Below are 23,457 nucleotides of genomic sequence, written 5' to 3' on the forward strand. Positions count from 1 at the left end.
CTAAAGTTGACGTGAAATGTCACAGCACTGGTATGCTGAGTTAAAGATCAAATGCATATGATGGTTGAGGGTAAAAAGAGAGAGAAAAGACTTAACAATGAAAATTGCACATTCGGGTTTTTTTCTTGCTTCTTTTCTGGGTAAGGAAATTACTATCAAAAATATACCAAACTTTGAGTGGATGGAAGGTGTACTATAGTAGCTGTTGTTTAATTATTTAAGTAATACAAGCTGTTATTAGGTATCTATATTAAACCTATATAAAAATCTACAAAAAATGTCATTTTTGAATTGACAGGTCTCAGTCATGTACAAATAAAGCTGTGCTGTAACTGATAGATGGTGTAACTGTATATTATCCTGGGCAGATACATCTTTAGTACATTACTCTTTGCATATATCTGTTCTGAGAAAAAGCAGTTGTTCACTAAAGAGGATAAAGAATGATATAAGTTTTATTTTTGACTGGCTGATGCTCTCTCAGCCTTGTGGTTAGCACAGAACTGACTCACAGAAAATTCTGCAGACTTATAGGCTGTAGTAAGAATGCCATCCAGATGAAGGTCTAAAAAGAGAAACTCTGGATCGAGTTTCTAAATATCACATTTCTGCTCTGTTGCCAATTTTATCTATTCAAAGGTGTGACAGTAGTTACTAGATGATTATCTGTTTGACAAGGTCAGATGAAGGATGCTAATGTCTAAAATGTAAAGACACAGTGCTTGTTGTTCATTGTAAGAACAACAACTGAGTTGCAGTTGTAAACTGGCCAAGTTATCATGTAGCCTGAGAGCGAGCTGAAAATGTATACGTGAACTTATGTAGTCTATTTGAATTGAATCCTCCTGGTTTAAAAAAAATGCTGATGATTAGAGAAGATGATTGTTTAGAAAATAAAATTTAATTTTCTACTTAAAACCAGCTGAATTTCTCTAGGTGATGTTACTGCTTGAGTATTGGTTAACTGAAAAACTTCGCATTACCTGAGAGAATAAAACTAATGTCTGTTAAGGGTGTGCTGTTACGACTCTCATTGTTAGAGTAAGGCGTTAGATTGCAGTGGACGTTTGATGGATTATATAAGATAAGCAATTAGCCTTTGAAGTAGGGCTGGTTTTGTTTTTTATTTTATTTTTTTTTAAGTAACAACTAAACAAGACCCCCCTCATCAAGAAACGCCATCTCACTACTAAACTTTCAGTTTTTAAAACCAAAACCCCCATAGTTATAGAATCCAAGTTCTAGAAAGCTTCATGAAATGCTCTCTGTGAAATACATTAGGAAAAGTATTCACTCCTCATTTGACCTGAAATAGATTTGAATAGGTTGGTGACTTCCGTTTCAATTTTTCTGCTGTCATCCAGTGATGCCAGAAGGAAAGAAAAGGCATTTGAAGTGTTCTGGTGTGGAAAACCCTGTAACTTTTACAAGCACAGTGAGGGAAGCTGGGAAGGCAGGAGGAGACCCTGCATTTCCAGCGAAGCACCGGGGGGTTCGGCAGGCCACGGGCACAGGTCTGTGCCTGGGTTTTGGGCAGCTGGGCTGGCCCACTGCTCCCCAGGGGCTGCCAGCAGAGCGGTTGCAAAAGTGAAGGACCCTGAGCGACATCCTGCCCCTGTTTTTCTCAAATGCTAGGCTGGCTTCTCACTGTGTACTACTTTTCATGTGTTAGCACTGCTTTTTCCATTTCCTAATTTGGAGCTGGTGTGGGCAGTGGCTGCAAGGGGGTCCAAGGTGCGCTCTGAAGGAACATAATGTCCAGCAGATATAGGCAGGGGGTAGAAGAGTATCTACTTTTATCTCTTGTCGTGTCAGAGCCATGTGCATCCTGCTGGCAGCAGAGCCTTTGATGGTTTGCAGCTGTGGCTTTGCCACCTGTGCTGGAGGACCAAATGGGGTAGCAAGTCTCCTCTTCCCCTGCTTCCATTGCATGTGAAAGATGGTCTTTAGGGTGCTCTTTGCCTCAGTGAAGTATGTTTTAGGGATTCTCCAAGTTTCTCTTGGAGCACAGAGTTTCTCTGTTTTGGCTGCTGCCCTGTGCTCTCCAGTGCTGCCCAGGAGGAGGCTGTGCGGGTCCTCCCTTAGCCCTCAACTCCTCTCCAGCTACGGCTTGGAAAGGAGTTGGGCAGGTGCAGTTACTCTAGCTGTGAGAAGGAACACTGGGTTTGTTGTTTTCTTTTTTGGCTAGGCTATTCAGTACAGCCTGTACTCAAAGAGCAGAAAGCCCAAAGCCTGCCCGGACTGGCCAAATACCTCCATGCCACACCATGGTGGGCAAAAGCATCGTCTCCGTCCCCGAGCAGTACAGCTAGGTTAGTCTCATCCTGCCTATGCCCAGGACAATAAACGTCCCTGTTAAAGAACCACTAGTATAAGTGTGGGGAGAAAAAGGAGTGCCTAACACCCAGTGCTGAAGGGAAATCCCTCAGGGTGATTTATGAAGAGAAAATTTGCCCTTTTTCTTAAGTCTTGCTTTACTAAGCTGCAACAGAGATGACCCCCACTTATGCTGGAGGAAGGACAGGAAGCTTGTTGGAGAGAACATGGTGGAACACGTGGAGCAATATAAAACATTTCGTGCTCTCTCCTGACATTAATTTTTGATGAGCTCCCTTTTTTCCCATGAAACTGCTTTCAAGGAGTTATATTTTGAAGCAGTCCCTAGTGATATTTGAATCCTGTGGAATTTAAGGTGGGTGAACGATGAAACAAAAGATGGTGGTGGCTCTTTGATTTGCTCACTCTAACCTCTGGAACAACCTGTTCTGCTCTAGCTCAAGATGCCTGTGTCAGAGTTGGTGTGCTGGGACAGGCCGTGAGAGGCTGCTCACACAGATATGTCTCTCTCCTTTGCTCCCTGCCAGCTCTTATCTGCAGAGTTTGAGCTATTGATGCTTCCTGTCATGTGCATGGATGGAGACTATCACCTCTCGTGGGGCAGCTGGAGAAGGAGAGTTGTTGTCATTTCAGCTATGGATCTGTCAAAGAGGCCAGAACTATGCTCTCCTTTTATCTTCCTGTCAAGCTCACCAAACCTAATATACTGTTAAAGATAACGTGTTTGCTGTCCTCCTGCACAGATCATGTTTTGCACTTTGAACACTCATAAAGCTGATATGGACAAGCTCTTAGGTGCACAAATTGGCCTTGAAGATTTCATATTTGCCCACGTAAAAGGACAACGAAAAGAAGTGGAAATTCTTAAAATGGATGATGTGCTTGGGCTTACCATTACAGACAATGGAACTGGCTGTCCGTTTATAAAGGTAAATTTGATTACCAGTGAAATAGGTTGTTCTGTAGAAGCTTCTGTTACTATAACAGTTTAATTATTGTTTTAATGATCCTTCAGAACTATAAAATCTTTTATTATCATATATATGGTAAGTAAAAGATAAAGTTGCTTTTCTTTAGGTACATCATTCAAAATTAGTTCAGCTATTTCTGTACTGCACGTCATTCAGAATTAGTTCATTTGTTCATTGCTTCTGTAATGTGTATCAGCTTTACAATGTGACCATTGTATTTTCTGACCTACCCTGAGGTAGTAGGTGTTAGGTACTGCTTGCATCTGCCCCCTCCTTTTTTAAAGTGATTTTCTGATGTCATTGATTAGGTGCTTATAGAACGTCTGCCACTCATGTGAGAATGAGATCATGTTCTTTCAGTCTTTATGACTGTTCACAGGGCAGAAGCCTTTGTGCTGTGTAAGAATAGGTGCAAGTACAGTGCTTTTTCAGCTTTCCGATATTGTCGCCTTAGGTAGGTTGCCTTAGGCAGGAAGGTGCTAAGGATACGGATTAACACAATTTACCACAATTAACTTGAGTAGCAACTATGGGCAGTACATGTACAATATATTAATCATAACTGCTTTCCTCCTCCTCTTCTGTATGACGTCCAGATGTTTGAGACAAGTAGAGGCTGAGGAAATGATGTTACCCTCCTTGCTAGGCTAGGTACTAGGAACCTTAATCACATTTTCTGCCTTTTTTAGATGCTTTGCTCTAATTTAATCCAATTATCCGTTATTAGTGAGGCATCAGCAATTATCTTCAATGACTGCTGTCCCCTTCACTGGTCTTACTGCTATTGTAAACAGAACTTCTTGTATAGAAAGGTTGTATTCTCTATTCATTCCTTAGCTACCATGGATATAAAACAAGTTGTGGTTTAGAAATAGGTTTGCTTGTCTTTGTTGTGGAAAAATGTGATTGAGATCATGCTTGAGAAAGTTGAGATGCAGTGGAGGTTTCAGTAAGCAGTTTGGCAAAATCATAGTCTCATTTTTATGTTTATAGACACAGAACTCTGAATTTCTAGTGGTAGCATCCGTGCAGCCCATAACATTCAGTCATGCTGCTGCTTTTGTGGTATTTTAAAAGAAGGCATTGAAAGCCGTTCTTCAGCGATTAAAGTTCACGTGTGCAGCACTGTACAGAGCGTTACTCTTTCTGTGCTTGGTTGGTAATATGGGGAGAGAGAACAGCCATCACATAGACTACTGCATAATTGGAGCAGACTGGAAAATCCTCACCACATTAGCAAGACAAGCTGTAATTTCCAGTAAATTGTATAAAACTCGTCTGAACAAATATATCATTGTCCTTGTAGTGGTCTAATAAGCAGTATAATTAATATGGTGCAGTGTTCGTGGCAACACAACAGTTTAAAGGAGTTTCTAAGAGCTTACTTTGTTGCTGTTGCATATTTAGCTAATGGATTTTTTAAAAACAGCATAGAAAATACATATACAAAAGTAAAAGCTGCATCTTTTTTATACTTGGTTGTCTAGGTAAATGACTAAGGAGAGACTGTCTCTACTTTAAAGTTTGATAGAATTCTTCTTGTTTCTATATTTACTTTCCTTGAAAAATTGTTACTATGTTCCATTATTAATTAATGATTAATATTAAATTTACCTATCTGTGGGTTGTTGAAAACTGTTAAGAGCTGTAGTAATTGGTGTTAGGATCCAAGTGAAGAAGAAAAGCTAAATGAGAATGAATTCAACACATGGACTAAACATTAGTTGAAGTCTGGTGTGCACGCTTTTGAATCCTGGCACCTGGTAACAGAAATGAATTTGGGACCTGGTTTCTGGTGTGTGAACGATACCCCCCTCTTCATTCACCATGAGGCTTCTTTTTGGTTTTAATCTAGGTTAAAGAAAAAAGTGCTAGAAAGAGTTAAGCTCAGCCTGAAGCTAAAAATTGTTGCAGTGTATTATAGGACACTGAGCACTATCACACTTCCCACTGACTCTCTCAAATGGAGGCACATATGTGGGCTCAGATGTGTGCACAGAAACTAGAAGCAGGTTTCTGAGATAGTTATGCAGCTAGGCTAGGTGTTATAGTAGTAGGTGGTAATATGTTTATCTCCCTTGTCTCGGTGTTAGCTCACTCAAAGTTAGCCTGAACAGCATCAGTCTTAATTGAAAAGTACATTATTCAGGAAGACACTAGAATGAAATTCATATCTCTACAAAATATAAGATATTCTGCTATGTTATGGCTTTCCTACTAAATAGCCATAGGATAATGGCTTACATGGCTTAGACCCTTGATAAACAAATGACAGCATATAACAACAATAAACAGAATCAGTGAAAGTGTCCTTTAATTGACTTGATATATCACAGAGATCTTTTAAAGATTTTTTTCTTTTCTCACTTTTTAAACTCCACTTCACAAAAACTATAACTACTAACTTCTGTTACATTTTATGACCTTTAGACCATTTGTATTCCATGAGATGGCATTTAGAAGAATTTCTTGTTCTTTATTGTTATTTCAGAGGGCATACTTTAATATGCAGCTGTATAGCTTGATGAGGAAAATGGTAGAAATTTTATTACTATAGATGGGTCTTATTAAGACTAGCTCTTTATAGTATGTCATTTTTTAGCATATCACACACATTTTTTAATGTCCCTGGACCATACTTGAGAAAAGTTCTGTTCCTATGCTTGTCAAGCTTGTCAAAATAAAACCCCAAAACTCAATTAAACATTCACATTACTGACATGTTTGCGTTCAGTTTCAAAGCACAAAAAATTAGCTTATTCAGAAGCCTTAATTTCTAAAGAATGATTGCATTCTTTTTTTTTCCTGTTGATTTTATATTCAATGCTTATTAAAATACTTTGAAAAATAATACTTTCCAAACTATGTTTTATGAAAATCTTCTAGACGAAACGCACTGCTGGTATAATAAGCTTAATGCTGTTGATGTTAACTGACATTCTTGAAACTCTGTGGTGTCATCTTTTTACCTTTTAAAGAAATGTTTTTAATTCTTTTTTTTTTTTTTTTCCAAACAATAGCGAATCAAAGAAGGTAGCCTTATGGACCAAATCAAGACGATCTGCGTGGGTGATCACATAGAGACTATAAATGGAAAAAATGTGTCAGATTGTCGGCATTATGAAGTTGCCAAAATGCTAAAAGATCTGGAGAAAGGTCAGATGTTTAAGCTGGAGTTGATAGAGCCTATGAAAGCATTTGGTGAGTGACCTGACTGTCCACCTTGTTCACTGGAACAAGTGAATTCACAAATCCCTTTAGTGATTCACAAATCCCAACACTGAATTGCATTCTAAGTTTGTTTTCAGATTGCAGCAAGGTGTCCACCCAAGGTAAGGTAACTGCTACAAGAAAGTATGTTTGTTTTTTTTCTTTGAAGTGGGAAATTTACAAATGGATTTTCTTCCATCTTGCTTTCTCCAGCAGTCATCCTGGTGTGGGCTGCCTCAGCCTGAGTCTCGGTTGCTCGATTCCTTTGCCACCACGTGATGATGCAAAATAAGTACAGGAATTGTTTCATAGACACAGTTTTAAAGCATGGATCACTTCACTAATGCGCTGATCCTTGAGCCTCCTCTTCTCTTTTCCTCTATTGATACATAATCCCTGTTCATCTGTGTGTCAGATTTTTCTATTTCTGTACCCTTTACTGGGGACTGCACTCTCTAATGCAGAAGGATGCTGCAGAAAACACTGTCTGGGATTTCCTAGAGCACCTCCTTTGCTGCATGCTTGCCTGCTGTCCCCAACTTTTTTGTGGATCTCTGATCGTACAGCAGGTGTACTCAGAGTTGGAAGAAAGCAGTGTGGCAAAGCTCTGTCTCTACCTGCCACCTGCATGCTATGAGAAGGTGATACTTATATAGGAGGAATGCATACCTACTGCTAATCCTTATGTGTATTAACTTTATCAATGTGGTAAACTTAAAAAAAAAAAAAAAAAAAAAAAGTAGGTTTATCTCAGGGAGTCAAAATAGAGACTGAGTTTTATTCTCTCAAATTTTTATACCCCCCCAACCATGTGCCATTTTTCTATAATAACTTCAAAATTCTGCTAAATTATAAGTGTGTATGAGTCCTTGTGCACATCTACACTAACAGAATGCTCAAGATCAGCATCTTCACCAGAGCAGCAAAAGTTTGGAATGTTTATTTTTCAAATCTTTTTTTATCTGTTAGTAGCTTACAACTGCTGTCATACACCAGTCTTGACACTTGGTGTCAGAATAGCAGCAGAAATTGAAAATGAGAGAAATTTGAAGATTTCTTTTTGCTTTTAGTGCTTCTGTGAAGAACGACGGTTATGAGTTAATCTCTAATGTGTTTGGATATAAGTTGATACTCCTGTTAAGTAGATGTGTATGCTATACGTTAAGCTAAAGTAGTATTACACATGTATGATATTGCAATTAGTAATATAGGAATACCTTTGTATTCAATGCTAAATGTGTTACGTAGTCTATTTGTAAAGACCAAGGTAAATCAGCATTTGATTGATGACTTCAGCCATTATTTAATAGTAATTACTTTAGTCAGGTGATTAAGATACCTTTTAGTCTGCCTGTGATGTAGAGAAGGAAACCTGCTAATTCTATGGCAATACCTTTTATCTGACATTGAATTAGGAGGAAATCAGAACTTTTTGGACAGATTTTTTGAATATGTACATTATTTTTTTACCCTACAGAAACTAATTTACCAGTTGCAATGCCCAGTATGTTAGAATATCCTGCCTCTAGCCTTAGGTGCAGTTAGGCTTTAGGCAAATATTTATTTGAGATAGTGTTTAAGCTGTAGCATGCTGAGAATAGCCCCAGAGGAGATGACAAACAAGACCCAGATCCTGCTGGACAAGTAGGTGCTGAATTCCTATTAGTTTCAACACAAGTTTGTCAGGGTATAGAAATAAGAGACAAGCCTGTGTGTGAAATTACTAACTTTTTTTTTTTTTTCCTCCCAGCAGAATGTGAAATAAGTATAATTTACTGGTTGGATATCTTTCTACCATGTGCACACAGGCTGCCTCAGCTACTGTAGGCAAGGCTTGTAGCACAGAATTAAAGACTTGTCTGAATAAGATTGGTCTTTACCAGTCACAAGGTGTCCCTCTATGAACTGGTGAAAAATTAATAGAAACAAAGTAAAGGCAGCATAACACACACTCTATATTTAAATTACATGAATATGAAAAGTAGTTTCTGTGATGGCCAGAGAGCTTTGGTCTGAAGTATTGCAAATAAAGTTTATGTCGAATCATGAGTTTTAAGGTGCTGATGGTGACAGAACTAGAGAAAGATATATGTTGTATCAGGGATGACTTTTTGAAACAAGTCTAGCAGAAATAATGACAATCTTAAGGATGTTTTAAACTGTCCTTGAAGCAATAAAAGGATTAAGGAAAAGTGTTGATTGTAAGTATATATGTAAGAGACTGTGCCATATCTATTTGTTAAAATAAAAACAATTAAAATTTACTTGTCAAGAGTTGTTCTGCAGAATAATCTGGATTTTTGACTACTTATGCAAGAATGATGAGTTAGAAACTACCTGGGCAAAGTGAATATAGCATGTTAAAGTCTTGCCTTCAAGGAAAGCTTATTAGAAAGGCCTGCTGGTAAGAAGAGAAGTAATCTGGTAGAGAAAACAGCACAGTTAAAAGCAGTTCTGCAAAATTATCTCCTCTCTTCTAGCACTTTCCAGATTAACTATGTAACTCCCATGTCAGTAAGTAAATTAAAGGCTTGCCACTCTTGAATGTAAAATTGTGTCCTTGAACAAGAAAGCCAAATCTGAAATGATTCCATACTCCATTTACTAACTGGGATGCCATTACCCAAGATTAAAGAAGGAAAGCTGAATTCAAGTAAAGAAGACTTTGGGTAAACCCAGATATTCTTGGTAGAGATTTATCAGGTGTGAAATCATGACCTTAGTGAAACCAGTGGAAAAACTCCTGCAGATCTACTTACAGACATTTCACTGATGTGACTACTAGTAATCAAATTGTTAGCTCAGCTTCATGTGGCTCATCATGATCTGTTTAGCAGTGGTGTTTGCACCAGTCAAAGATGGAAATGTTGCAATGCTAAACCTGCTACATAGTTTGCCTGTAAAGACCAAGATAAATCAGCATTTGGCTGATGACTTCAGCCATTATCTAATATTAAGTAATAAATACTTCTACTTTTCTGTAGAATAGGGAAATAAAATTATACAAAGAGCGTATATGAAGTTGAGTGCAATTATCCTGCACAGATATATTGGTTAATGGAAGTGCTAGCTTCAGTGCAGTCAAGTGGATATCAAAGTTTGAAGACAAGAAATTGTCAGAAAAGCTATACTTAGAATACAGTTAATTTATAATTAAATTTTTACATACATCTAGATATTGATTAGAATAAAAAGTGAAGGTAATGTAATAGCCAAAGCAGATACGTTGTATTCTGACATTAGTTTTATTTGCTATTCTCTTCTTTTTTTTGCTGTTGTTTGTTTTGTCTTTAGAAAAGCTGGAACCAAGGTCCAAAGGTGGAACTCTGCCAGAGGCTAAAATCTCCAGAGGGAGAGAAACACTTCGGCTGAGAACCAAAGGCCCTGCTACCGTGGAGGAAATGGTATGGTTATCTTGGGGCTCTTCAATAGTTTAATCATCTAGTGCCTGATTTATTTTTCCCCAAGGCCGATAAGGTAAAGTAGGAAGGAAAAATCTGGATGTTACAAAGCTTGCGGGACTTAAGACGACGACTGCCTTCTGCAGGGAGAAGTGCTTATATAAAGTTGAAGACTAGCAGGGATAGGATGGGGCTGAGGACTCTGGAAACAGAGAGCCTGTATTTAGATGTCGTGGATTACACGGATGAATTTAAGGTAGATGAGACCAAGGAGTGTTGAAAAGAGGGAAGAGAGAAAAAAGAAGAGGGGGACAGTTGAAGAGTTGGTCCTGTTTCTGACGCTGCAAAGTGTATTGGGCTGGTGTAAGGGTTGTTGTTAGGAGAGGCTAATAACGTACATTGACGTGAATATGTGTAAAAGCAGGATTAGGGTTTGGAACAAAAATGTTATTTATTCTGGGTTCCTCTAAAGCTGATGAGGATTTGATGAAGATCCATATTGTCAAGAGATGTAAGGCCCCTGTTTAGTTTGAATGCGAGAGCTGTGTGGCTTGACGTTAGGAAAAAGGCTCAGGTTTGTGAGAAGAGGGAAAGAGAGTGGAATAACATGTTTTACTTGTAGGTTTTGTAAGTCCAGGTGGCTAGGATGGGAGTAAGGATAATCAGTGGTGAATTGCTTGTTATTTTGAAATCTGCATGGATATAATCATACTTTTGCTCTTTTTCTCCCTTTATTTCAACAAGCCAACTGAAGTTGAAGAAAAAGCAATTAAAAAAGTGGATGAGCTTCTTGAAACATACATGGGGATAAGAGATATTGAATTAGGTGAGTTTTTAACAGATACATTACTACAAGATTAAACCATTTCTAATTTTCTGCAATCTAAAATTCATTGAGTACTTTAGTCTCTGGATGTAAGCGAAGCAAAATTTGTCCAGCATGTAGTCTCAAAAACTTGCCTGTATTTCTGCAAGCGTGTGTCTCTGATAAAAGAAAGAATCTCTCACTACAAGCCTTATGATGTAATTAATTAATCCTCTATTCTTCCTGCACCTTATCTATACACTATTGCATGAATGATTTAGTTGTTTGCCATTAAATGTCTTCACTGTATTCTTTCTGGCATATATTTTCTACTGGAGCTTGTGTGTACCATGTTCAAGGATTGTTAAGGATAAGCATGTCTACTTGCTTTTTTGCTCTTTTGCCCCTTGGCTTGGACACATCAAAGTTGATCACTAAAGTTTGAATCCGAAATCTTCGTCAGTGAAAGGGCAACTATTTAGCAAGGGAACCGACAGAGTAATTGCACACATTTATCGAATTCTCTAAAGCTTGTGTTCTGAAGAACATGGGAAATTTTCCAGAATATTTACTAGCTATCACAATCATCAATTTATAATGAAAGAAACTATTCAAGCCCAGTGTTGTAAGTTCCTTAAAACTGCACCAAACTTATCCTTGCAGCTGTTGCTTCTCTCTGTTAATCTGGGAACAACTACATAGGAACTTCTGTTTGTATGGCAAGAAGCTGAAGTCTAGCTGAGTAAGAAGTGCCGCTGTAGCCAGCTGTGGCAGGGTGTAGTCCTCATGTGATCTTGTGGAACTGCTAATACCGAGACAGACAGGAATGTATTTATTGTTATGGTAGTATCTAAAAAAATCAGCCAAGAATTAGGAAAGGATAAGCTAAATGGAAAGCGATCTTGAAAAGAAAGCTTTTATGAGAGAGAAGTGGAGGAGGCAAAGCAGAAGAGAAAATAGGTCTGACATGAAGCTAAGGGCAAAGCAGGAGGGTTGGGCAGGCAGCAGTTAGCGCAGAGGAACGAGAACAATAGGAGATTATCTGAATAGCCAAAAGTCCTTTGTTGGCTTGCTCCAGCAATGATCTGATTGGCAGCTTCTACTAGTTTTCTCACAGGAAAAATTGTAGGTGAAGTATTATTTGTCCCCCAGCCTAAGGTAGAGGTGGGCTTCCTGGCATAGAAAAGAGAGTGGAGCTGCCCAAAACTTGTGAATTATTTTGTAGGTAATATCTAAGCTTTCCAATTCCCAGAAAACTAAAAATTCTCGAAAATTTTGTTCCCAGCAACTCTAATATGTGATGCCCCTGCCATGTAATATGCTCCTGGGAGCCCCGTGTGGTGCTGACCCTCTGTTTAGGCTAGGGAGGATCCCATGTCCTATCGCTCTCCTGCAGCCTCCACCGCTCGGTCCACCTCTGGCTTAGGCTTCAAAGCTCCGAGCCTCATGCCAGCCATCCCTCTGGGAGCTGTTTTTGGCCTGCAGCTGTTGCAGTCCTGGGCTTCTGGAGGCTCCTGTCCTTGCAGGTTACCTGCAAGGTCCCTAGGCTCCTGGCCCTACAGGAATAAGCTGCTATAGGTGTTCTGGTTTTGGTGTCCATAGCCCAGAACCCTGAGATCCTAGGCTAGAGCATGGTTTCTTGGGATGTTGAGGTGTGCTGTGCTCTGCTCTGGGACAGAGAAGCAAGTTCCCATGGGAACTGGTGTTCCCTGTGTTTTTGGCTCTCAGTACCGTAAGGGGATGGCTCTTGTACAGTAGACTGAGGAGTTCAGCTTTCAGCACGTATGGCTGAGCTGATTGCCAAGCACCTGGTAGAGTTTTCCCATGAATTCCTTGATTTTTTTTTTTTCCCCCCCCAAAAAGATCTAATGTCCTTCATCTTTCAGTATGTAGTTTGGAAAGTTTCAAAGAATGCCTTAAAAGAATACTCAAAGAAGGAGGAGGAGGTCTTTGTCCTCAAAGAGACTCTCTTCTTCCCAACTGGGTTGTTGTTTTGCCCTTCACCTCTTCCTTCTCTTCCTTCCAAAAAGGTAGTGAAAAAAAGAGAAACTGTCAGGATTCAAAGACTACAGGGTTCACGTAGCTTTATTTTGCACCTTTGAAGCCATTTTCTAAAGTTCAAATCTTAGAGTTGAGGGCCAATGGTGATGACAAAAAAAAAAGTTTTATCATTTTTAAACAATTAAACAGCTCTAGGACTCTTTAGGAAAGGAGAGCTAATCACCTGTCACGAATCTGTTCAATTAACATATGTCAGTTTTTCATATACTGGATGTGATCAGTCACCCATGAAAATGAAATATGAGGAAAGGATTCATTCAGAGAATGCCAATCACCACTCAGCTAGAAATTTCAGTCATTACTCAAGCCAGATTAGTTGAAAATGCAAGTCATCACAATGCGACAGCCGACAAGTGATTAAGATCTCAATCATTGCTCACTCCCATGCAGTTCTGTTTGTCAGAAGCTTTGGATGTCAGTTAATATTGCTCTTTCATCTCCATTAAAATGACACTTCCATGGTGTGATTGAATTCTAAAACAGTGCCCCAGTTTTAAGCCAGAAGTTAGAAAGGAAAGAAAAAATAATGTAAAATTACAGAGAGAATTAAAGATGAGATAAAGCCCTTAATTTTTGCATAGTTAAGTATCTTGACAGTTTCAAGAACGGCTGACTAAATCTACACACAAATCCCTAAGTTGGAGCAAAATGCTTGGAAATCATTTAATGGAAATGCAGACACTTTTTTTTTTTTGGCACAGTTTTTTATTTTCAGAGATCTAAATGCTGTTGAGATTTACATACCTGCCCTTTGAATGCACTTTTACCTTTTTACCTCTTTATTTTACTGAAAACTGGACTTAATCTGCAGAAGGGACACTTGGCCCTGGAAATGTATTCCTCAGCCATTTTATGGGCACATTAGAAACTGTGCCAAGGCTTGACTTCAGCCTTCTTTAAAACATAAATGTGCCATTGAGAGATAATTCAGGTTATTTTAAATCCTGTCAGTGCTTTCTGGTAAAGGAACGTGAACAGTTGATTAATAGGAGGGACTCAGGAAGCAGTGTTAGTGAAAAATACTGGTGGCATTTATTTTTAAAATCAGTGAGGCTTGAATTGTTATGGACTGTATTTGATCACAAAGATTCTGGGTGAGAGGAAGCCTGGATCCATGGGACCCAAACCCAGAATGCTACCAATGGAAAAATGATGGCAAAAAGGCTTCCCATCCAACTTTTGGATCCAAATGATGGCTTCCCATCCAACTTTTTTCTCTCAGCATCTTTTGGCTAGCTCTTCATCCACTGATATTTTGTTCTATTTTTATGCTTTGGGATGATTATTTCCTTTTTGTTGTTCCCTAGAATATTGTCAGACATTACATACCTTTGCATATTCTCCATCTCTGTTTGGAAGAATTTCAAATCTACTTCTCCACTCTTGACTTTATTTTTCAAATGTACCGTCTAGTCAAAATGTCCTAACAGGTTTAAACCTTTTGTCACCCAAGCTTCTTCTCTTGGCTCACTAGTCCAACCCAGCGATATTGGATAGATGTTTTTTTTTTCTTGAAATGCTTTGACTAAAGTGATATTCTCCCTGAATCTGTTGTTTTCTGCTCCTTCTGTCACCAGACTTCCTTTTCCAAAGGATTTTATTGTATACACTCTGGGGTATATTGTTTATGACTGTTCATTTATGCTGAGAGAATAATGGGAGTTTTGTGAAAAAGGGAAAGGTAGCAAGTCTGGTTAAACAAGAAACTTCTCCACTTCAAGAAGAATTAGTACTTAATTAAAAAGAAACAAGAAGAAAGGATATTTCTAATGGTTCCTTGAGTGCCAGATCTGACAATGTTCAACATTAAACTAAAACCAAGTAACGTTAAACACTGGAAACTGCAATGACATGCTTCATTTTCTGTCATGTTGTAAGGAAGCTGAATGTGAATTTTAGCTCTTTTAAAGTGTCAGGCCAGAATAATAATATTTGTTACCTTTTGATGAAGGCAAAGCTTCTGATAGCATTACAGCTAAATAAATATTGAAGTTTCTGTTAAGACTTCTGAATAAGTTTTTTTAAAAGTTACAGGATAGGATATAGGTAGCAAAACCACTATGTAAGGTAGACAATAACAATGGCAAGCAGATTGTAGCTTTCGTGGCTTGTGCTGTATGTGTCTATCAAAAGTGAAAATAAGGATTTTGTGAAAGAACTTTGACATTATTTTAAAGGGACTGGGTTTAAAAAGCCAACATACTTCTTTGTTCCCTCTGGGAAGCCTGATATCGAGCTTCTCAGTTAAAGTTGAGAAGACTTCTAATTCCATTCATCACTTTTAAGTTTGCTGAACTTTTCACATTTTATGTAAAAATTTCTCAGGTATGAGCATTGCCTGAAGTGAGATTTAATAAAAACAGCCTCAACCTCTGAAAACAATTGGGGCTATCTGGAGTGTGGAAAAATATCCTATTGGAATAAAATTCCTGTAATCACTTATTGTGCAGCTGTTACAAGAAGCAGTGGGGGAAAGGGAGGGGAGTGGAGGCAATTTGGCACGGAGCTGGCACCCTCTGAGAACCAGTGAAGTTTTCTTCAAGTTGGCAAGTATCTGCTAAATGCCTTGGCAATCAGTAGGTTTTGATTTGCGTTGCGAATTATGGGAATTGCAGATGTCATTGTGTAGACATGCATATTCTGCACAGCTGTGCCGATGAGGGGCTGCCACCCCACGCCTGCGTTAACTGCCTGGGGAGAGAAGAATCTGCACGCTGGGCGACAGAGAAGACTGGTCAGCTGTAGCGTTCCTGTATGTACGCACCTAGTGAAGCAGGGCTCAGCTTTGCGCATTCGCGTACGTCAGTGGTACAACTTGGGTGTGAAAATCCGAGATTGGGATTTTCCCACCCAACTTGGGAGGGGTCTTGCCGCCGGGTCTGCTGCAGGGCAATACAAGCCTGCTGACGCTGGAGGTCAGCACCAAGCTAGCGAAAACGCGCCCCGGCAGCGACGCTCCTGCCATCTCTCCGCGGAAGCCTATTTCGTTACCTCGGGTGAATCTGGGAAGGGGAATGTGCTTTAATAAATATAATACATTCAGCGTGCCCTGGCAGTGCTGATTACCGCGCTCAATACAGCTGAAAACACTTTTTTTTGAGGTTGCTGCCTTCGCAGGGCGGTGACATTCTGACTCCTGCTTGACTGGGTTGGAAGTTGTCTCGATGATCTCAGTTTAGTGGATTTTGTTTTCAGGCTTGGTAATTCTATAATAAACTGTTTTTAAGGTTCTATTTCATAATTTGGGAAGCTCAATTTTTAAAGAGAATTGTGTTTGAAGTCACGTTTTCTGTTAATGACAGTTTATTGCTGTGTAATTCTGAGGTTTCAGCTAGGGCAGTGGGACGGTAATATAAAGCTGTGTTGTTTTATCACTGCTGTCTGTGTCATATGGCTCTTTCATACGTCTTGACCAACTTGTCTTAAAACTGGCTAAATTCGTTGTTCCCACTCTTTCTGGAACACTTGTCTAGATCCTCACTCTGTTGGTGGCAACTTTTTTTTAATATCTTGAGTAACTATATGTAGGCACCTTTGCTCTTGTATCGCCTTGCACAGTTCTTCTCCCTTCAACCCTCTGCCAAAATCTATATAAAGTAACTCCATATCCTGGTTCATATCCAGAAATCTGTGAAGCTTAAATTACACCCTTAACCTCATTACCTCCAGGGTTGCTCCTCTGTAAGTACCTTCTTATGCCACGGTATCAGGGGATATGGGGTGGCGTTGACAGGACAAATATTTGGTTTCTGCTTGTCAGGAACAAGAGTCCGCTGTTTAATGCCTGTTTCCCATCCAGACTCCTCTGAGTCAGTGTTCCTGGGGGAACTTCACAGGGGACACAGAAAGAATCAACGCAACAGGGATAGGGTTTATTCTGGCAGGGAAACAGGTTTTGAGAGTCCTTGAGAACCACTAGTGGTGCCCAGGAAGCAGGGTTACACTTGAACTTGAGCATTTCATTTGTCAAGATTTACATAAATTTTCCTTGGACTGCTTTGTGTAGTTTGGCACGTTGTGATTCAGTTTGAAGCCTCATGTCTGAATGTAGTTAAAACCAAAACTTCAAATTTCTTCAGAATTACTGTTGCTGATGTCTACAACGTGGAATATAGCTCAAGTTTGCTCACAGCTTGTTACAAATTTGCCTAACAGCACATGCTGTTTGCCAGAAGTTCATAAATGTCACTGTCAATAAACTTGAGCCGAGTTTCAGGTCCACAAAATAACATAAAATACATTTAATAAAACTTTAGAGCAGGGGAAGTTTCTTTTCCTTTTTATCAGAGAGATTTTGCCATGTTGATACAACGCAGTGCATGCAGCAGACGGCAGATTGTCCCAGTGAAGATGGTCGTCTGTGGCTTCAGAACTTCCTTCCCTTTCTCAGGCACTGTAATACAAGTTTTCCACTCGGATATCCCTCTGAGAAAAGTCTAGACGCTATCAAATCCTTCAGTGTTACACTTGAATTTGATATACTCATGAAGAAAGTAGTGGTTACTTAATGTATGACAAAAGATGGAGGACATCTTGCAGTTTAAGGCAGATGTGTAAAGTAATCACAAAATGAAGCAGACTTTAAGGGTTTCATCTATTGTACAATACCATCGTTTCATATGAATATGAACAGAGGCTGTGCAGCAGAGATACAGCCCAGAAAATAAACCGCGTTCAGCAGTGCTGTTTGTGCTGAGTCTGTTTTACAGTCTTTGGCATCCCTCAAACCATGATAGCTTGCCACCAGTAGTTCTCATGGCCTAGCTTAACCAGGAGCAACTCGGTGCTGACATTTTTCATCCTTCAGGGACTTGCAGGTGCAGACTGAGAGAGGTTTGAGCCCTCACAGTTTTCATTTGCTCTAGTGACCCTGGGTTGCCAGCATCCAGTGTTGTTTGGGATAGACTTATAATTTGTTCTAGAATCTGAGAAACTGCACAGTGGCTAAAGGTGAGGGATGAGCACAGCAGCTAAGGACTGAGTCCTAAGCAACGACCCCACTGTAGCCATTTCCAAACTAAAGTCTGAAACTTGATAAATTCCAATACTTTGATGATAAATGAGAGAAAATGCCGTACAGCATGGGTATACAAGATATCACAGTCTACCTCTGTTGTATCAGACCTCTCTGCTTTAACTTTCCTGGGTACGAAGATGTTCCTAGTCTTTGGGGGCTCTGGTTTATTGTGCACAGCAGCAAGGCCTTTCCCATGCTTTTGCACAATTTCAACCACCTGGCTGAGACTTCCAGAAATAACTTTGATCTTTTTCAATTCATAGTGGCCTAAGCACAAACTTTCCCAGCCTCGAGGGTGCTGTAAACTAAAGATTTGCTTTTCAGAGCTGAAGGTAATAATAACCGAACCAAACTCGTGCACTGAAATTAGTTACTCTTCAGTTTGGATGGTATTGAAAAAAATGTAGATCCAAGCAGAAGAATAATGTGGCTTGCAATAAATGCCTCAGTCTTTACTACCTGGAGGTGTTTTTTGGGTTAAAAAAATAAGCTAAAGTTAATTAAAATTAAATAAAATTAAGCTGAAAAATTAAACAAATCTGTTTGAGGTCATGTGGTAGTTTCTTGAGAGCACAAATTCTTTCAGGCAGGTGCAAACGTACTGTGTCCAATATCTAACAAGCCAGATTTTAATTTTCTCTGTATTTTACACAACACATTAGTTGAGCCTAGTATTTGAATTCTTGTTTCCTGAAGTAGGGTATTCAAGTGTTTTCTCTAGGCTTATTTATCATTATGCCTTTCTAAATGCAGGTCATGCTCAACATTTAAATTTGTAAAATGGGTTGTTGCTAGCAAACCCATACTAACTTGGTTTCATGTATCTATTAGGCAGGCTGTATGTCGTTTTCCATGTTTTAACCCTATGTCTTTTGGCTTTCTGTGAAAAACTTGGCCACTTCAAACTCTGACATGTTGAGATCTTTTCTTCGTTGTTTAGAGGAGAAAAACATTCAGGTTTGCCTTTTGATCTTCTGGTTTAGATCAACAAGCTCATACCAAACTCACTGAAGCTGGTGATGAAATGGTATGGGTCTTGTTATCGCAGGAGAGTTGTGCTTAACCTTGTTTTTAGACCCATGCTTCATGTGCCTTCAGTAATGAATACAGAATATAATTTAATAACATTAAAATGAAGGTTCATTGAATTAAAAATTAAACCTCTGCCAAACAAACAGAAGAATATGTAATGAGCACTCCAAGGAAGCTCTCCTGTTTATCAGAGCAGAGTGTAGCCAGTGTGGGGGGATTTAAGTACATAATTACTATTGAATCCTAAATTCAGTAGGTAAGGTTTACATCTCCCTAAGCTGACCTTACCTGGTTTTGAGAATAGACATTCAAAAACTATCTTGGCCATATATGTTAGCTGTCACTTTCATGATAATTACATTATTTTGTTTTGTTGCTTTTTAGCTGCAACAATGGTGGAAGCTGGAAGAGACAAGAAAAACCCAGATGAATTTGCAGTGGCATTGGATGAAACTCTTGGAGACTTTGCATTTCCCGATGAGTTTGTCTTTGATGTATGGGGAGCAATAGGTGATGCTAAGCAAGGACGACTGGAATGAGAACTGTGCAGTTTATCAATTCCCATTTCAAAATACAAAATGATTTTCAAATATGTACACCAGAATTTTAATACTTTTATTGATATGAATCCAGGGTGCTCTGTATAAGTATTCTTATCTGAAACTTTCTTTTGCAAAGGAAGGTTTCTAATGGAAATATGAAGATAAACCCAAAGTTCTGACAACTGCACATTTAAAACAAACATTTAATTTACATGTAGAAATCACTGTGAGGAGTGTGTCAAGGAGATATATTTGTACAGACATTTTATGAAAATTAGGTATTTTTTATTGTACATACACTTTCATATCAATATTCTGAAGAGTGTTAGACATATGCAACAAAGAGTTTGGATTATTTTATCTCTTCTTTAGAAAGGTTTATAAACTTGTTGAAAAACTACCTAGCTACACGCTGCAGTTACCTGGTGTTCTGTTGTCCTTATGTATTCACGTACACAAAGCTGTGGAAAACCTAAAGCCTTAGGTTTTCTTACAGTTTGGCCTGGACGTAGTCTTTTCTGTAGACACAGCCGGAAAGCAGCTACCCTGTTTCTGAAGAACCTGAGTTCAGGAGAAAAAATATTCCTCTGAAACATGAGAACTAAGATCTTTGAATGAAAAAGACTTGCTTTCATTTGAGTCATAATACACACTGTCTGGGTATTACTGAGATTAAACCAGGAAGCTGCTGCTTTATTCAGATGCCATATTATTGCAATAGGAACTGCATAGGAAGAAACAAATGTTAATTTTGATTACTATTTGTGTATTTGAATAATATCTGTGATCTGGCACTGGAGACTATAGTGTATGACTAAGTGCTTCATTGATTTTTGCATACGCTAAATGATTTGCTGAGGTCCTATGGAGTTCCCCTGTTGTCTGTTTTTTTCTCAACATGGCAACATAGGAGAGACATTGAAGGTGTTCAGACCTGGAAGATACTATTGTAAAGTCAGAAACAATTGCAGTTTGGATGAAAATGCATGCCTAACCCTGAAAGATACATTAAACTAATTGTAGATGTTAGGATTTCCAATTATATTGTACATAAACATTTATTTTAACTGATAATGTTTTACTAATAAATCTCATATTATTAAAAGTGAACTGTCTCAACACAACTGCTATGCCTGCATTTATCCTCCTTTTCACTGTATTTAATGAAGAGCAATGCAATAAGTTTTGTTTTTACTCATAACTAGATTATCAGTTTTTATTGTGCTTGGTTTTAATCAAGACAGATATTTGCTCATTTGTTTGGAAAAAGCTACTTTCAAGTGATTATTATAGCCAAATAACACGTCATGAGTGTCCTTGAAAATGAAGTTGAACAAGAATGTGGGGCCTGACCTGGGAAGGTGTCATAGCTTTTTAGTATTTATATATTTGCATAAGGATACAAAATAATAGGTATTACAAAAGTTTTTTCTAGATCACTACCTAGTTACTTTTCTTCTGAGGAAAATGTCTTTCACTGTCTTGCAGAGATCTCTTTAAAATAAAGGCTATGCTAATAATTTTACACGTTCTATCTCAATGATTTTTTTTTTGGTCTAAAACCATGACACTTGGAAGTATCATTGAGAGAACAGGTCCTCATTCTCTTTACTATGTTATTTAGGAAGGCTCCTAAACTCCACTTCAGTCTTTTGCACATGTTACAATAAGTGAATATTTTTTCTAGTTATGAAATATTGCATGAAGTCTTATAAGTACTGTTCAGTGGTCTTTCAATGGGGATAATCTCCAATTTTATAAATGCTGTTGTGAATATTTTGCTCTTGTATCTCTGATTTAAGGACAAGCTTTCTCATAATATAGATATTCCTTTTTATGAAATGAGTAGTACAGAGCGGTATGGAGGTCATACTTTTTATTGTATTTAAGAAGTTCAAGGGTGTCAAAATTTCTCTTAATTGTACTAGTGCCTCATATCACCAGTGTGGGATGAAATCTATATCTTCAAACAGGTGTGATCATTATCAATTTCTATATGTAGAAATACTTATAGATACAAAAATTTAGGCTATTCTCAAGTTATGAGAAGTAAAATATGTCATTTTACAAGAAAATTTGAATTTTAGTAAAACTTGAAAATGATATTAAACTTTGTAAAGAGGTGGTTAAATTTCATACATCCAATCTCTCAACTGGAGTCATGAGGATGTATTATATTGAGAAAGGAGTGTAATTTTAGGAGAGAGAATACAAGGTGGATAGCATTTCTCTGTATTTAATAATTGCAAGTCTGAGCCCACAATCTTCCGTTGCAGTTGAGCACATTCTCTGTCTTGCACTGGGCTACTTTAACTAATGTACTCTTGGTAATGAAGACTTAAAGTATTGTGGGCCATATCATTTATTCTTTAAACTTCTTTTAGGTGAAAATAAAAACTGAAATGTCAAGAATTCCCTGTCAGTTTTAAATTGTTTTATATAAAACTCAAATGTCAATTTTTGTGGAAATGTTTATGTACATTAATGTTAGCAACCAACATGCCACTGATTATAAAATCAATTAAAGTTAAGAATTCCTTCTTAAACAGCAAAAAAAAAAGTGCTCTGGAAGACTTGCATTATAAAATAATACATGAAATGTTACCTGTAGCAGATAACTTCCTCGTGTTTTGGCTGTTCATTTTATTTTCAGAAATTAATGTTCAGTCAGTTTATCCTCAGAGGATAATTTGTCTCATTACACTGATAAAATAGTGAGATAAAAATAATCTCTGAAGCTCTAATTCTGCACAGAGCTGTCTCTTGTCATAGTGGCCTACCTTTGTGGAGTTTGTTTCAGAACTAAGATTTAAATAGTGATTGCAATTTTACTAGCATTTACTGCAATAAATTATGTCGATATATCTTAGTAATTTTTCTGAGTTCTTATTTACGCATACACTATTTCCAACCCATAAGACATAAAGGTACCACTACCCAGTTTAGTAGATTTAGTAGGTTTGCATTTTCCAGCTATTCATGAATAAGCTGTCACATGAAAATCACACTGCCTTGTAAAGTATGATAAATACTTCTCGCTCTTTGTAATGATTTGTGTAGTAAATTAATGTTGTTTTATTAATGAAATACAGCCTGCAGATCCCTTTAAAACCTAGTCAATAATGACACTAAAGCTTTTGCATGCTTTGTAGGGTGAAAATGTCATTAAATGTCACTACAAAAATCTCCCAAATTCATTTGAAGTACTAGTTCTAGTTAATAGAAGTGCTGATCAGAGTAGGACTGTAAACATCTTGTCAGTGTGTGTTGCAGATGGAGGTGAATGTTGGTGAATAGTCCTCTCCAAATCTGAGGTGGAATGAGACAAGGTAGTAACTCAGCCTGAATGCTATTCTAAAAGTAACTGATTCCTTATTCTTATAATTTGGTGCACAGTTTGCAGGGAGCTGGCAGATATCTGCAATTGTTTGTGCCTTTACTTCCAGACTCACTGCTATATTCAAGATGACGGAAAATACACCACTATTTTTCTCTGTAAGCAATAGTCGTTAGATGCAACAGGGGGATTTAATGAAATCTGGTGTTCATAAAGTTCTGAGCTCATAATCTTAAAAATATGATGAGAGATGAATATTTCACACTTTTAAAGGAACTAATTTTGCAAATTACAGATACATCTTTTGCGACACCTTTAGTATGCCAGATGTTGCTCCAGTTAAATTTGATTTTATGCAACCCTATTCATAACACAGTTATTCAAATAGCTATTAATATAATCAATGTATTTGGGAAAATCTCATCTGCTATTCAGATTTGCACCTTTATTTGAATAATGCATATATTCTTATTTCTGTATATGATTTTCTTCACAATTTGTCTATTTCCTTTTTTTTTTTTGAGGTAAACGTAATATAAAGCTTTGAAAATCTTGTTCTTTGTACTTGAGAGTGAAATATTAATCTTAAATTTAAGCTAATTTATGATATTTTGTTAAGAAAAAGTATCAGGCAAGATGTAAAGCAGGGTATATAGTTTTTAAAGTGCTGTCTGTGATGACAAAAAAGCAAATATTAGATTTTTTTTTAATGCTTTATAATGTGAACTTCTGCTACTTTTCAAA

At 37.9% G+C, this 23,457-nt stretch overlaps 1 protein-coding gene across 3 annotated transcripts in view; it reads left to right on the forward strand.

Annotated features, from left to right (window-relative positions):
• The window catches only part of GIPC2 (GIPC PDZ domain containing family member 2), a 34,687-nt gene extending 12,877 nt beyond the window's left edge, over positions 1-21,810 (forward strand). For 2 of the 3 annotated variants that reach the window (XM_072868944.1, XM_072868945.1), the window contains exons 2-6: positions 2,865-3,266; positions 6,329-6,509; positions 9,813-9,922; positions 10,664-10,745; positions 19,219-21,810. In XM_072868944.1, the coding sequence (XP_072725045.1) occupies positions 3,084-3,266; positions 6,329-6,509; positions 9,813-9,922; positions 10,664-10,745; positions 19,219-19,373 (711 nt within the window). In that variant the 5' untranslated portion in view covers positions 2,865-3,083 and the 3' untranslated portion in view covers positions 19,374-21,810. The remainder of the gene's footprint in view (positions 1-2,864; positions 3,267-6,328; positions 6,510-9,812; positions 9,923-10,663; positions 10,746-19,218) is intronic. The other variant, XM_072868943.1, reaches the window with a different exon arrangement.
• The last annotated feature ends 1,647 nt before the right edge of the window (positions 21,811-23,457 follow it).

This window comes from Ciconia boyciana, chromosome 7 (assembly GCF_034638445.1).
Source record: "Ciconia boyciana chromosome 7, ASM3463844v1, whole genome shotgun sequence".
Lineage (NCBI taxonomy): Eukaryota > Metazoa > Chordata > Aves > Ciconiiformes > Ciconiidae > Ciconia > Ciconia boyciana.